General features: G+C 49.7%; 1 protein-coding gene across 8 annotated transcripts in view; it reads right to left on the bottom strand.

Annotated features, from left to right (window-relative positions):
• TPR (translocated promoter region, nuclear basket protein) overlaps window positions 1-16882 on the bottom strand; it is a 645150-nt gene that overhangs the window by 425268 nt on the left and 203000 nt on the right. For all 8 annotated transcript variants that reach the window (XM_085601673.1, XM_085601674.1, XM_085601677.1 and 5 more), the window contains exons 26-27: window positions 10328-10512; window positions 3724-3871 (exon numbers count right to left, since the gene is read on the bottom strand). In XM_085601673.1, the coding sequence (XP_085457799.1) occupies window positions 3724-3871; window positions 10328-10512 (333 nt within the window). The remainder of the gene's footprint in view (window positions 1-3723; window positions 3872-10327; window positions 10513-16882) is intronic.

Below are 16882 nucleotides of genomic sequence, written 5' to 3'. Positions count from 1 at the left end.
TTCGCTATGTAGTTCCACCCCATGATAGTGTGCTGCCCGCTGCACTAAGTGGTGAAAACCTAGTGAGTCTTCCGGGGGAGATGGCCTGGATGGGTAGAGGTCATCTTGGGGCACATCTGGTATGTCAGGGTTTTGGTAATCCTCCCATGGGTCTGGGGTCCCTGGGGGTGTGGGGTCCAACGGGGCGTCCGCTGGATCATAATCTGGGTCCCCGTAATCCGGTTCTGGGGATGGGGTTGGGGAGTGATGAGGCAAGGGTGGCGGAGACCTGGGAGGGGGAGGCGGTGGAAGAGGTGGAGGAGGTGGAAGAGGTGGTGGGGAGGGCACTCTGAGAGGAGATGTGGCAGAGTTCTTCCGTTTGGGCGGTGGAGGAGGAGCTGGTGTGTCAAGACGTCTTTTCTTGACAGACAAAATCAATAGCCCAGTCTTTGGATCCTTTGATAAGGTTTTTTGAGAAGGATCAGGAGTAAAAAGTTCCGTTGGCGCCGAATCGTCCGCTGGCGCCGATGTTTTCGGAGCAGAGAACTTGGGTGGTTTCTCTGCGCCATGCTTTTTTGGAACCTCCGGTTTTTTCGGCGCCGAGGTAGGCTTCGACGCGGGAGCGTCGGTGCCGAGGGATTTATGCTTGTGTTTCGTCGGCACCTAGAGTCCAGGCTTCGGCACCGGTGGCTTTGGAGTCGAGCTGGGCGTCACTTTCTTCGGTGCCGAACGGTGCTTATCGGCACCAGGAGTAGGCTGGCTCGAGCCCGAGCTGCCGTGAGACTTGTGATGCTTCGACACCGGGCCCGAAGGTGGGGTGATGAAAGCTGCAGGTTTGGTTTTCCCTAGGCCCGAAGGCAAAGGTGTAACCTGAGTCTCTTTGGATATGGGCGCGGGGGTGGGAGGGGGTAGAGTACTCACGACCCTCTGCACCGGTGTGATGTCCTCCAGGTCGGAGTCGTCTGCCTCGGAAGCGCTGACGATGTCTTCCTCCTGCTCGGTGTGTTGTTGCCCCGAAGCTCCGGTGTCGTCTCCGAAGATGTCCAGTGGAGCCGAGGTCGATGAGTGCGCCATGGTGCGTCGAGCTCTTCGATCCCGAATCGTCTTTTTTGATCGAAAAGACTTGCAGGCGGGGCAGTCTCTGGCCTCGTGTTCGGGAGAGAGGCAAAGGTTACACACCTGATGGAGGTCGCTGTGGGGAAATTTAGACCCACATTTTGGGCACTTTTTGAACTGAGTCCTTTCCATCGGCCGGGACCGGAGTCAAGGAGGGCCCGAAGGCCGGTGCATGGAATCGAGAAAGTGCCTCTACGAGAGATGAAGAATCTCGATGAACGAGGATTTTCCGTCGAGGCTGGAACCGGAGAAGTTCGAAGCCGGAGCACGAAGTATCACATCCGAGCCCGATGGCGGAAAAAAACAATCTGAGGATGGAGCCGAAGCCCATGCGCAGTACGGACCGAAGGAGGAATCACCGAACTGGTGACTTCCAAAGACTGTCCAAAGAACAAAAACAAACTGCAAACATCCGGGCCCAACACCAGATGGCGATCTATGCAAAGTGTACAATCTGCAGCTCATATGCCTCGAACACATGTTTTAGAAGATGAAGACCATGTTTGGGTTGTACGACGGTACAGTGCAAGAAAATACCTAGCACGCCTTGACCACACATTTGTTACCACGGATAAGCTTTTACAACGCCTGCCATTACCACGCATTATTTTTATATATAAAAACAATGTGTTTGTGCGGGGGTGACCTAACTTAGCTTAAATGCTTGGTGAAGGCATGTGTTGTAAAGGCATGCACGTTGTAAAATTATGTGTTGTAAAAAATGCTTGCTAAAGGCACAACGAGGTAAAAACCTCATTGTAAAGGCTGTTTCCCTTATTTATTTAGGGGAAGGACTGATTTGCTGCACACCTCTTACAAGCTGACCAGGAGCCAATTGCCTTCAACGCTACAGGAAAACACACAACAGCAGTTTAGTCATTAAATGTTCAACAAAAAAAGGAGAATTGGAGTAGGGAATATCTATGGTTTAGTGGAGGACCACTTGTGGAACACAGAGGTAGGGGAGAAGGTATACAAGGAGACTGATTTCCCAGGGCTAATCTTACATAGCTCTTTCAAGCGCAGCACCAGAAGTTCATAAAAACATCTACTTAATTGACAACACTTCGAAATTATTATTAATGCGTTCTTAATATAGCGCATGGCTACCCGTAGGCATCCCAGCGCTCTACGCCAACCATCAACAGAAAACAGGAGACTTACTGCAAGTTCATGAAGAGCCAAGTTTGTAGCTTCTTCCTGAATTCGAGGTGGTTCTTCAAAGAGCAGAGCTGGGTTGGTAACGTGTTCCAGAGAACAGAGGCATTGACTGAGATCAGGGGAGCGCCCGCTCTTGGTCTCTTGATCTTGGGGACCCTGGCTTGATAGAGTTTGGAGGTTCTCAAGTTTCGAGATGGAAAGTAGGACAGCAGGTTTTGTAGGATTTTAGGACCGGTACCCCACAGAGTTCTGTACACTATGCAGAGTGACTTGAAATTTATTTGTTCTAAGATCAGTAACCAGGGCAAAGCCCTAAGTGCTGGCTTGGCCGATTGTTTCCTGGGGACAGTCTGGCTGCACAGTTCTGAACCACCTGCAATCTCCTCGTGGTAGCCTCAGGGGTACCCAAATATAACGAGTTGCAGTAATCCAGTCGCGGCAATACCAGGGCTTGGACTAGTGTCCTGCAGGCTGAGTCTGGAAGCAGCGGCAGAATTTTCCGTAGTTGTCTTAGAATTCCATAGCTGCTGGCTGTACTGCTTGATGATTAAGATTTAGGGATTTGTCCAGCCATATTCCTAGGCTTTTGATTCTCTCTTTAGGAATCGGGGGCCACCTAGGCTGCTGAGCCATTTCAATTTGGGGGGAGCCGTTATTGTTCCCCAGAATCATAAGCTCCATTTTTTCCCCCATTCAGTTTGAGGAAGGAGTGGTTCGTCCCAGTGGCTACTGCACTCTAACAGGATTCTGGGTCATTATCATGCTTTTTAGGGTGGTTTAGGGACAGTACGAGCTGTGTGTTGTCTGCGTACGAAATGGAAGGCAAATAAATGACAGTAACATTACTTTGCCCCAATAAATCTGCTACGAGTTCCTCTGCATCAAAATATATTACTCCAAACCTACACAATTCTTCCCCATGCTCTAACTTCAAACCAAATCAGTATTCAAGGCCAAGTATAAACCTGCTAATGTTTAACCTTTCCGGTAGCCCTAACACTAGCTATTACTTGCACAACTCCCACCCCTAAAACTCTACCTCGCCTTAACTACAACAAAAACAAGGCATCAAGGGTAGAAATAACTTGATAAGGAATATTCCCAGTCACACTTCATCTCTGCATTTGTTTTTCTAAAATAACCCCCATATGGGGCATCTCATATTGAGACACCTCAAAGCAGAAACCAAAGTGCAAAGCTTGGGCAATCGACTGCACCTAATGACCACAGACATGAGGGTATACATTCCACTTCTAGTCTACAATGAACAGGTATTAAACTGTAAGGTAAAACGTTAGGATAAAGTATACATTGAAGGTAGGATGGTTTTCTTGCATATACCCGGTCTGTCCATAAATATCGTCTCCTGTGATGTAGAATAGAAGTTTTTTCAAGGTACTTCTAAAGATAGTTGCGAGTACATGTAGGGTCGACCTGTTCAGCAGTATCCCAAACCCTGGTACACACCTGAACCTTCTCCCGCTCTGCATTGAGGCTGTCCTGAAGCTCATGCAGCTCCCTTTCCAGGTGCTCCACTCGCTGCCGGTGGCGCAAGCTCTCCACTTGTGCCACCTCAAACCGGGATTCTGCAATTTCCTTCTCACGACGCACAAACCTGAAAGAAAAACCTAGGTTAGTTACTTTGTTAAAATTCTTGGAAACTGAAATGAGGTTTCCATCTTGGCCTAACCACCGACATCAGTACATTAGTATGTGCATTTTAGTAATGTTTGTGTTAATCTGAGCATGACTTGAATTGTGCCAGAACACAGCATTTTAAGTGGAGATGCTGAATCTGAATGTAGAGATAACTACATTAGTGCGGTTAAGGCCTACAGCACCAGCCTCATAAGATAATCACCTCTAGAGGGAATTGGCCCAAATAGTATTTTGCCTTAGTTTACCTAGAACATGGAAGATAGGGGGTCTGGCTGTTTCTCATCAATAAGACAGAACAAACACATATTACAAGAACCTGGGTGAAGTATCCCCAGGTATGGAAAGGGGTAACTTTCAAATGAAGAGAAATGTTTAGATGTTTGCCTGAGTGGTAGTGACCAGCCAGAGAGTAATAGCCCTGCAGGGCCAAAGGCATGTGCAAAAGTTTACTCTTGAACACAGCACATATTTCCCCCACCTCCTCCTAATGTTGTAAATTTGTGGTTCGACTGAAGTGAATGTCATGACATTGAAAGCCTCCTCTTCTTCAGGCTTGTATGCCACAGTGAAACAATCTTAGAAGCTACCACTCCGGTAGGAGTTGATTAGGAACAAGTAGTTCAAGCCATCAAATTGGAGATAGCATTTATAGTACCATTAAGCAGTATTAATTGCATTCAAGGAAAACCGAAAGCTAACAAATTCAAGGATGCTCTGACCATCACAGAAAAATAGAGTTGAGAACTGGAGATCAAAAGCAAATCTCCAGACTCTAGATATTCACAAAATATTGTGGCTAGACAACTGTACTGGTAAAGGGAGGCACTTAGCAGGGTAAACATGTTAAGCACGAGAAGTAGGTTCTATCGATTGTTCAGAAGACAGGCTCCAGCAGTATATATGCACGCACTGAAGGGAAGCACATGGTATAATGCAAGAAACAATTAGCAGTTTTTAAATCACATTAAGGTACAGCCAGTGAGTGGTAGGAGAACAACAACCAGAAATGAATTTAGGCATAACATAGGAGCAAAATAAATATACATTTACATGTTGTACTTTAGACATAATGGAGTACTTCTCTAAAAGGACAAGTATTGGCAAACCTGTAGGTTTGACGTTTGTAACTTGTCTGCCCCGTGTACAAACGTCAAACCTTTTAGATTTGACAATGCTCATTTTCATACTGAGGAACACTCACAGACAAAAACATCTGACAAAAATGGACACTAGAAAAAGAAGGGGTTGATTTTGTAGCATCCATTCTTCAAATGCTTTTGTCAGTGCATGCTTCACAGTGCTACCGGGTCGCTAATAGACTACTAAGCATGGTGGTCATCTTGTAACGGTAAAATCATGAGTCTGTAGAATAGCGTTCCAAGATGGTTACCATATTTATAAACATTTCATGAGCTACAATAAGGAGCGAGTACTAATGAAAGCATCTGTAAAATGGTTCCTTTCGTCAGTGCTCTCTTGCTAGATACCTGGCTCCTTGCAGACTTCTGATGTAGAATAGCCTCTCATGCATTCCAATAGAGGTGGAAGGACACCCCCAAACAACCAACAGAAATATGCTCGCCCTGTGGGCAGACTGACTATGAAATTGACCTATGTCTCAAGCCAATATCCAGACATAGATCCACCAAATGCACCTCTTACAGGCCATTGTCCCATTTGAACTGAGACAAAAACTTTGGCTAAATTGCTAGTGCAGCATCTGTTAATGCAGTTTTTAGGTCACGCTGAGTCAGCGCGCATGCGCTGCTCGGAGAGACTTTAGTAAGGGCTTTAAAAAATGCTACCGCCGGCTACAGCTTGCAGTGCATGTGCGCGGGCTTCAGCAGAGGCGCCATATGGCGTGATTACTGCTGCGCGCGCGCACCACTCGCGCACATTCACTGCAAGCTGTGGCCGGCGGTAGCATTTTTAGCTTGCTAATCGCGGCACCGGTGCTTTACTTTTCACATTAAAAGTAAAGCGCCGGTGTCGCGATTATAGCAAAAGTAAGGAAATAGAACCAAACCTCTATTTCTTTACTTTTGCTATAATCGCGGCACCCGCGCTTTACTTTTAATGTGAAAAGTAAAGCACCGGTGCCGTGATTAGAAAGAAAACAAGCATTGGCATAGCCAATAGGTCTCGCCTTTGAGACCTTATAAGTGTTTAGCCATGCAACAGTTGCATAACTAAATACTTATATGGTCCCAAAAGCGAGACCTATTGGCTATGTCAATGCTTTGTTAGTTTCCGAACAATCAGTATTCATTGCAGAGATCCACAGTATATAATTTACAAACTTAAATGCACCAGCTCGATCCCTCCTTGCCAGCAGCAGCAGTGCTGCTCGATGCGGAGAATGCAAAAACAAAAATTGATGGATTTAATGCTGAGCAATGTCAAACATTCACCCCAGTACGGAGATAGGGGCCGGACTATAGTTTTTTTGCTCACCATGCAATTCCAGTTTGGATCCAGTCATATGCTAATCCGTCTTAACCCTGATCTCCAAGGGAACTGTCTAGTCTGAACTGCCAGGTCAGATCCTCCCCAGACCTTGCCTTGTGCATCTTTACCCCAAAGATAAGCAGGCGACACACAGACAGCCTCATTACAGCGAACTCCTCACCACGATGCATAATTCTTTGAGACAATCAAAGGTCTGTGCGCAATTTAGGCAAAAAAGATCTATTCTAGCCAAACTCTCAAAATGTTGCTTTAATCGTGATAGTGTGCTTGTAGGATGTGCTTTCATGGTTACCTCCACTTTTTGCTTGATACAATGCTGTTTCTGACTAGTATCCTGCTAATCAGGACCCCAGTCTCTGTGCTTGCTCCCCTAAATTGGTTTGGTAAGTACTTGGGTACATCCTAGATTGGACACTAGTGTACCCTTATCAGTCCCTAGTATATGGTACTAAGGTACCCAGGTCATAGGTACATCAGGGGTTGCCCATGGGCTGAAATATGTATTATGCCACCCATGGGACACCACTGAATTTGTAGCAACAGGCCTGCCATTGCAGACTGTGTAAGCTGGTGCTAGTACCACTTACGAAAGATATAGGTATACCTATATCTAGGGTTACTACACTTAAAACCTATAAGTCACCCCCAAGGCAGGCCTTACAATCCTGAAAGCAGGGTGCTTGATTCTAAGTGGGAGGGTGCTCCTGCATGAGCAGGACACCCCTATAGCCCATGCAGTCTACTCTCCCGAGTTGTGAGATAGCTATTTGACATATAGAGGGGCACCGAGTCATTACGCGATGACCATCTCAAAACTGGCTGTAACGAACCCTAGCATGTTTGGTATCAAACATGTTGGAATCATACCCAAAAACACTCAATTCTGTGAGAGAGGTATGATTCCATGCACCGTGAAACTCCTTTGCGAGGGCCTCAGTGCTCCTGGTATCAGTCTTCCAGACCCGGACAGCACGCTAGTGCTGCTCCCGGCCAGAGACCTGTTTCTGTCCTCCTGCTGCTGAGCCAATCTCGGGCAGAGGAAGGCATAATAGGTATCCTGTCACAGGTGTCACCACCTCCCAGACAGGATTTAGTGTATTGGGGCAGGGTGGTACCACATAGTCTGCGTGCAGGGTACACTTGGTACCCTCCATGCATAGTCCAGTTCAAACCAGTTCAGGGAGCTGTTGGCTCCCGCTCTAGAGCAAACTTGGTCAAAGGACAGGGGAGTATCCTCCCCCCTGTGCAGTCCCTTCCTTGTAGTGAAGGAGTCACTTACCTGCATCAGCAGGCACCGCAACTAAGCTGACCGTCTACTGATCCTGAGCTCCCTCGGACTATGAAAGGCTCAGCAACACAGGTGGTGGTTCATCTGAGCTGCAAGAACCGAACCCCTGTGCCCCCGTGTCGACTTGCAGTTGCAAATGCTTTTTGGCTTCCTTCCACCAAGATCTTCGGGCTCCAAGTAGCCCCAACCTCAAGCATCTCCAGTGACCAAGATTTTCATCCTCACCACATCTTCTTGCATCTTTGGTGAGCTGCTCGAGGTGCTCTTGCAACTCCAGTGCCTCCAGCCTATGGGTCCTCTTTAGGGTCATCTTAGTATTCTTTGGGCTCCCCTGCTTGTGGCCAGTCTCCTGGACCTTGCTGGTTCAGACATTGCACCTTTAACTTCCACGCTGGTTTCAGTTGCCAAGACTTGTTGGTGCTCCGGCCGGAAACCGACTCAACGTCCAACGTGGGACAGCTCGTATCTGGGTCCTGGTCATCCTCAACATGACCTGGTCCGCACAGCTGCAGTTCGAAGGTCATTGTCAGCTTCACTGCAACACCAGACATCGGTGGGCATTCGTCTTCCATGCCTCCTGGTCAATCCCGAGTGGCCTAGACTCTGTCCCCTCTGCTTGCAGGTTCTTCACATCTTGAATCCACCTTTGGGTTCTACCAGACACTTTCAACTTCTCCAGCAGCTGCATTTTTCGGACGTCCTCCATCGGGTTCAATTGCAGTTTCCGACACCACTTCACACCTATGCACCCAGCTTCTCTGGGGTAGGAATCCTCGTTCCCAAGGTATCCACAGGTGGGGTGGCTCTCCAACCTTCTGTCTTCCACAGGATTTCTTCAGGGCCTGCTGGGAAGGGTCCTTCTTTAAAATTGCAACCGTGACTTACATTGATCACGCGGTTGTGTTCCCACTTCGCACACGACCTCTGTGGGGCTCCTAGTTAATTCCCTCGGGTGGATGCTTGGGTCCCAGACACTTCTACGTCTTCCGGGTACAATTTCGTCTCGAGTCGTGGTTCGCATTCCACTTATTTAGGATAGGGTTTGCCGCCCCTGCTGCTCTCCACAGCTACCACTTAGAGAGCTTTCGAAGGTTGTCTAAGACCAATAAAATAACCACAAGGGTTGTCTGGATTTGTGCAATGTGCCAATTACATAAGTGTACACAATATACCAAGCCATCTTCTCACAGTGCGGTTTTCTTTGGGCTTAGCATAGCGCAAGATCAAAAAATGAGGTAAGGTTTTGAACGTCTTCTGTGTGGAACAATGTGCGCCTTTCAGAGGCGAAAATCACAGAACAATCCGTGACAAAGAGTAGGCTGTTCGACCCTTCAGCAATTATTTCAATGGGTTACAGAGAGAAACCATTTTAGTATCAGAACGCATTCATTACTAATTCACCTGACTTGGAACGCATCGTGCTCCAAGCCTTGCTTTCAACTTTGAAACTCGTCCACCGCAAAGCCTCAGCGATTATTTTTCATTTTGCATGTTCAGTGGCACAGACCATGGCTTTCACGTTCAATACAGTTAAGATGCCTTTTGCAGTTTAGCATGCTTTTTCTACTGCTTGCAGCAAAATTGTGCTCATCAGAACCAGCTATTCTTTTTAACATGCTGTTCGTGTGAATGTTTGGGGCGTGGAGTACAAGCATGCCCTCACAGCTCATGAAAGCATATTAGACTTCATTAGTTAATTGCATAGACGCTTTGTTGTAGTGTGAAGTGATCACCTCTTGTGTGTTCTTGCTAACTAGCCATTGTGTAGCGCTTTTTGTTAATTACAGGCAAAACCAATGCATTACCAATGCTAGTAATTTATAGAGGTCGTCTTGCACGCTCTAGCCACAATCTACCTCAGCACATCGGAGTGGGAGGAGGACTTCGGGTTCCGATCTCCAAAAAATGTTGGTCTCGCTGCTGTGCACAGGTGCATGAAGCTCCCCTTACCCATCGTCACAAATTCATACACATCAAATTCTTTCATGGTCTCTACATTATGCACCAATAACTGGCCACATTTCTGGCACTGCTATGGTGCCATGTAAAAAGTGTGGAGCAATTAATGTGTACTTTCTGCAGGTCGCATGGAGCTGTCCCAAAATATCCGAATAGTGGTCTGGGGTATTTGGACTATTCAGCGACATGGTAGGCTTTGGTGGGTGTTCCCACAGACTTCCCCAAGAGACTGCATTAACGTGGCGTTCGCCCCTCTTACTTGCCAATAGGCCAGTGGCCTACACTGGATACAAAAAATGGTGCCTAGGCATGAACGCTGGATACAGGACATGATCTACTTCAGAGATCAAGCTGAAATATATGTTCAGGAACTATACCCTGCATCCCCTCCTAAAGACTTTTGGGAACCACTTTAAACCTACCTGCTACAGCACGCGAACTCGGACGCCCCCACCACAAACAGGGTAGTGGCCTATGTCTCCCAGATGCACAGTATCACCTAACAATGTTCTAAACTATCACTGTTGTGATGCTCTAGAATGCCATTTGATGTGTGTCACAGATATACTCTAACTGAATGTACCTTTCATAGTTGTACGCTGTCATTTAACTGCCATTGTAAAACGTATTGATGTACCACCAAACTGCAATTCAAAAGTTTTTTTAAAAAAAAAGGTCTTGTATGGGCTAAATTACCTGAGAATTTCCAATATCTGTTCATGAGACTTCCCTTCCTCGTTGAGCGAGACATTAAGTGTGCTCTGAATGCCTTCCTGAACAGAGGTTACCATCTTGTTGCTCAGATTTTCTATCTGCTCATGCAGAAGCCGGTTTTGTTTATCCAAGTTGTCACAGCGAGTCTTGTTGCTGACCACTTCATCCTGAAAATAAAAAGGTCTCAATTACCAAATCTGCATGCCTTAATCAGAAACCTAAAAAACCTACAGTGAAGTCACAGTAAAACCCATTCCAATCCACACCCCTCAATAGGCCCTTCCCTCTCTGAACACACCTGGCACTGAGATATCTAGCCTGCCACTTGCCTGTGGCTTCCAGTTCCTGCTTGTTCCAGATTGATCCAGTGACACCGTCGCTGCCCGGGTTTTACCACTCACCGCTCTGCCCACCAACAGAAGCGCGCCCACCCAAGACCTACATAATGCAGACCGCCATAGGCACGCCAAAGGCAAGCCCATCAGTGGCCAGTGCTATGATCCTGACCCTCTGCCCCCCAAAAGATGCACCATCGCAGAGATCTCCACCCTCGACCCTGAAACCAGAACCTCAGTATATTGGTCCTACTCTTCCTTTCAGCTACTCTGGAGTGATCCAACATCCACTATTGTTAAAGGAGTGGGCATGAGTAGAGGAAAGAATAACATTGCTCCTCGGTCTGATCAATATAGAAGCTAATGGCTATCTTGGGGTTCAACCCCCCCTCTCCTCTGAGGGATGTGGCTGAGAGAAGAAAGAGCATGGAGTGTGATGGATTGTCCCACATAGAAGTACTAGACCACTTTTGGAAGAAAGGATGTCAAGATCCAAAATTCCAACTTATCAGTGAAGGAGGAGGCTGTACAGATAAAATCTGTAGCTCATGGACCCGAAGAGCAGAAATGATTGCGCTGAGGAAAAAGTCTCACAGGTCAGTATCCTCAAAGAATAACTCTGCATGAGTTCGAGAGGCGTGCACATTAGGAACTTAAAGACCAAGTTAAGGCCCCACTGCAGCACTGTAAAAGACACAGGATGAAATATAAGTAAGCTTCCTTACAAAGTGTATTTGGACAGAGAGGGCTGATCAAGCACAAGCATAACTGCCAAAGCGGTTGACCAGTAATCTTTAGAAGTGCACATAGCAAAAACTTGCAGGGCCAAGGAAAGAACATTTAGAAGTGCACTGATCAAACGACCTTTGCACCAGGCCAGAAACTTTGACAATGGGTCAGAATAAATAGACTTGGTAGATTGAAATTGACCGACCAAAATCCTATCAATGAGTTCACAGACAGGTCGACTTCAGTATTCGTTCATGGAGGTCTATGTTGTCGATGTTCAGGTGCAGAAGAGCCGTTGGTAGAGAAGGTCCTCCCCAAAGGATAGCAGGAGAGGGGGCTGGAGGGAGGAGGGGGTCAGACTTCAAAGATGGGAGTATAAACTATGTAAGCTTAGTTCTGGCCACTCGGGATGAGCTGACAATGTTCCTTGCTGACATTCTTCAGCACTTTGAGAAGCAGAAGTCGAAACACATAAATGAGTCAGAGCCTCTCTTCCAGGGAGCACCGGGGTGGAAGCCCAGGGGACAAAAGGCATGACATTCAGTATTCTTAGCAGTAGCAAAAATATACCTGATGCACAGCACACAAAGTGAAGACTCCAACAACCTCTAGGTGCAAATTGCACTCATGATGGGCTACACAGCATCTGCCAAATTAGTCTGCCCTGGTGTTAAAGGAGCCTGACAAACAATTGCCAGTCATAGAAACCCTAAAGGTCTATCGAGCTACAAAGAGTGCTGTGCCAGGAAGTGCTGAAATATAACCACCCTGCTTGTTGCAGTACCTCATGGCGGTAGCCTTTAGTCAAAACTGTGCCAGTGTCATGATCCAAGGGCCGACGGCGCGGTTCCGAGAGCAGAGGACTCCAAATCCCAGCAGTCCCCGCGGCCACCCGCCGGAAGTAAACATCACGTCACCGCGGGCGTTCATAAAAGACGCGGCAACCTGGAAGGCGGGGCCAATGATTCCCGTCCAAGCTTGCAAAGACCAACGGCTCCAAGCAGACCCTCGCAACGTCCCTGACTCTCTGATCCGCCTGAGACCCGGCGAGGATCTCGCAGAAGCAGACTACAAGACGACCCCCACGGAGGTAAGCGCGCCTCGGTTTCTCACTCTGCGCCGCCGGAACCGGTGGGGCTCTCCCTGGCCCGTACGGTACCCCGTGGCCCGGACCAGCTGCGGGGCCGGTTCTCCCTGGCGCCTCCCGCACCTCCAGACCTCTCGGCGCTCCACCGCCCCAGGAATTCCCGGGCGTGAGTGGCAGCGCCACCCGCACCTACAGACCTCCCGGCGCTCCTCCGCCCCAGGATTTCCCGGGCGTGAGTGGCAGCGCCACCCGCATCTTCTGACCTCCGGGTGCTCCTCCGCCACAGGATTTCCCGGGCGTGAGTGGCAGCGCCTGGTTCCTCTGGCAGCTCCGAGCCCTTTCCCTTCGCCTCCTCGTGAAGTAACGAGGAGGGCGATTGAGGAAGGCGCATTGAAACCACCCGCAACAGCAACATTCAGAGCGGACTTCTATGGGGGAGTAGGACCCTCTCACTCTTAGTCTCTCCCGTGAGGTAACGGATCAGGGACTCGTAGAGAGCGTCCTAATTGGACTCATCAGCACCAGAGACCCCTCCAGCGTCCACGTGAGGACCCTAGCCCATCGTCCGTAGCAGGAAGGAAGGAATTCCAGGTAGGGGGAAGGACTAGTCTGGGGTGTGTCGGGGAGGTAGAGGTGCCTGTGGCTAATCCGTCTTCTTGTCTCTTCCAGGTCTCTCTCCCCGCTGTTCCTTCCCTCACCCACCTATCTTCTCGTCCGAGGGTATTACACGTACACTGGACAGGGGACGGATGGGCGGGGGACCCACACATAGCATCGGCGTTATCCTGGGGAGAGGAATCACTGGGACCGCGACAGAATCATTGGCCCACGAATATTTCTCCTCCTGATCTCGTCGATGCGAAAACATGGCCTCACTGGACGATGTGATGGCCGCATTGACCCAAGTTCAGCTAGAACTAGCTGCGTCCAGAGCAGACTCCGTCGCCCTGCATGCTCGTCTAGACCGCATGCAACGTAATGCCTTGATGCAGGGATGCCACCCCAGTCAACCACACCGCAGGTAGTAGTTGAAATGCCGGCTCACATCCCCTTGGCCCCCCCGGAGAGGTTCCACGAGGACATCCAGAAAGTGCAGGTCTTCCTAACACAGGTGCAACTACACTTCCACTGCAAGCCAAAGCTTTTTCTCACGAACCAGGCCCGAGTGGCATTCTTGATCTCCTACTTAACCGGGGAAGCAGCACAATGGGCGGTCCCCATAGTACGGACAGATGACGCCCTCCTATACGATTGGGACACCTTTCGGCAGGAGTTCGAGAAAACTTTCGACCGCAGAGCAGACACCTTCTCCGCCGATCGCGACCTTCTAGACCTACGGCAGACCCCCTCCGATTTCCTGGGGTATGTCAACAGTTTTCGCCGCTTGGTAGCCGAAACCGATTGGCCGGAGACAAAACAATCCGCGATCTTTTACAGAGGGCTCACGGAGGAGCTGAAAGACGTCATCGCCCAGATCGACCCGCAGCCTCTCACATGCTCGGCCATGATAGAATTAGCTTCCAGGCTCGAATATCGACTCAGAGAACGAAAAGGCGAACACAAACGGAAGGACAAGGCTTCCTCGCCGTTCGAGCAACCCCGCTTGTCGGAAGCAACGTCGTCCAGGCCCGACCCCATGGAGATAGGGACGGTGAGAGCATCCTTAACCCTTTCGGAGCGGGACCACCGACGAAAACAGGGCCTCTGCTTATACTGCGGGAAGAAGGGCCATTTCTTATGCGAATGCCCGGTGCGCCTGAAGACCGGCAGGCCCCGAACAGGTCAAACAACAGCCAGCCTCGTCGAGGGACCGGCGGAAAACCCCCGTGCTTGAAGGAACGGGAAGGGAAGCCTTCAAGCTGTCAGTTCATCCCTTCACTGGAGGCCGACGTCACCAAGGAACCTGACCATGTGTTTATCACCGCACAAGTGACTTGACAACAGCCCTCTGGTCGTCAGAGCCATGATTGACTCGGGAGCCACGGGTTGCTTCATGGATGTCGAGGAAGCGGAGAGGTTGCGAATCCCCCTCCTTCTCAAAGACGTTCCTGAATTGGTGTATGCCGTTGATGGCAAGGAGTTGGAATCTGGTCCCATTCGGCAAGTCACTCCGTCCCTGTGGGTGACAATAGGGAAGGAACATGGTGAGTGGCTCACCCTGAATATTATACGAGCCCCTCGATGTAAGATCATCCTGGGGTTGCCTTGGTTGCGGCTGCACGAACCCAAGATACATTGGGCGACGAACACGGTAACGTTCACTTCTCCCTTCTGCCAGACCCATTGCCGTCACAGCGAAGAACCACTGGGGAGATAAGACGGAACCACGCACCATGTGGCCACGGCAGCAGAGAAGGAGGTGGTTCTCCCCGACTGTTATGCACCATATACCGGAGTCTTTGATAAGCAAAAGGCCAAAAAACTGCCACCCCATCGTGACTTTGATTGCCGCATTGATCTGGTCCCAGGAGCCACCGTTCCGTGCAGCAGGGTGTATGCTCTCACTGGTCCTGAAACCTGTCACCTGAAAGAGTACTTAGAGAAGTACTTGAAACTGGGATTTATACGCCCCTCCAGCTCTCCGGCGGCATCCCCCCTTTTTTTTATCCCCAAGGCCAACGGCGAGCTACGCTGCTGCATCGACTACCGCTCCCTCAATGCGATGACCATCAGGAATCAATACCCTTTGCCGCTCATTCCCGTCCTATTGGAACAAGTCCGGGAAGCGCGGATCTACACGAAATTAGACCTCTGAGGGGCGTACCATTTGGTTCGGATACGCGCGGGGGATGAGTGGAAAACCGCGTTCAAGACCCGATTCGGCTTGTTCGAGTACTTGGTGATCCCGTTCGGGCTCTGCAACGCCCCGGCCGCTTTCCAATACTTCCTCAACGAAGTATTGAGGGACTATCTGGACAAATACGTTGTGGTCTATATCGACGATATTTTGATCTTTTCGTCTGATTCCAAGGAACACGTCGGGCACGTACGATCAGTGGAGAGCCCTGGAACGAAACCAACTGTTCTGCAAACTCACAAAATGTGAGTTCCACGTTACCACCGTTGAGTTCCTTGGCGTCCTGCTCACCCCCGAAGGACAGATCATGACCGACCGGAAGGTGCAAGCCGTGGCCACTTGGCCACAACCGACCACAGTGAAGGAAATACAGAGCTTCCTCGGCTTTGCGAACTTTCACCGGAGATTCATTCACCACTTCTCCCAAACGGTAACACCACTCACCAAGTTAACCCGCAAAGGTACCTCCTTCCTTTGGTCTCCAGAAGCCCAGACCGCATTCGAACAGCTCAAGAAAGCGTTTACATCAGCCCCCATCCTACGTCATGCACAGCCGGAGCTACCGTTCCTTGTGGAAGCCGACGCGTCCGGCGAAGCGGTGGGAGCTGTTCTATCTCAGCGACAGCCGGATACCGGGCTACTCCATCCGGTGGCCTTTATGTCCAGAAAACTAAGCCCTGCCGAACTCAACTATACCATCTCTGAGAAAGAGCTGCTCGCCATACGAGAAGCCTTCTTGGAATGGCGGCACTGGTTGATGGGGGCTCGTCATCAAGTGACCGTGTTCACGGACCATCACAACCTCCAATTCCTACGTTCCGCCCGTCATCTGTCACCTAGACAAAAGAGATGGATGCTCTTCTTCGCAGAGTACCATTTTGTGGTGACGTATCGTCCCGGGGCACTGAACAGAAAAGCCGACGCCCTCTCACGCCAATGTCCTCCGTGTCTCCCTACGGTGACTCCCGAGCAATCCATTCTTGCTCCAGAACAGGTCATAGGCAGTCTGAAGACCGAATCCTTTTTACAGGGGGTATGGAAAGGAATCCAGACCTTCGCCTGGTCGTCATGGTTGCGAAGCCACAAGGAATGGCGGCTACACCAGGGTCTTCCTTTGTGGGGGTCCCGGGTATTGGTTCCCACACTTCGGCTACGAAAACTCGTCTTCTCATGGTGCCATGACATCCCCAGCGCAGGGCACATGGGAGGGACCAAAACCCTGGAAAGGGTGTTGAGACAGTTCTGGTGGCCTTCCGTTCGACCGGATGTGTTGCTATGGGTGAAAAAATGTGCGGTATGCGCACAGATGAAAACGGACCATCAACGACAACAAGGACTGCTGATGCCGCTTCCTACCCCGATGAATCCCTGGGAGCGGATCTCCATAGACTTCGTGGTGGGGCTGCCGAAGGACCAGGGATGTTCCGCCATCATCGTTGTCGTCGACTATCTCACGAAGATGGGACACTTTATCGCCTGCAAGCAAGTCCCCTCAGCAGGGGTATTGGCGACACTCCTGTTGAGACACGTGGTGCGTCTTCATGGACTCCCGGTGGGGATCGTGTCAGACAGGGGGTCGCAGTTTACCG

This window comes from Triturus cristatus, chromosome 4_2 (genome assembly GCF_964204655.1).
Source record: "Triturus cristatus chromosome 4_2, aTriCri1.1, whole genome shotgun sequence".
Lineage (NCBI taxonomy): Eukaryota > Metazoa > Chordata > Amphibia > Caudata > Salamandridae > Triturus > Triturus cristatus.
Note: the sequence above shows the minus strand (reverse complement) of the source record. Positions and strands in the feature narration are given on the sequence as shown.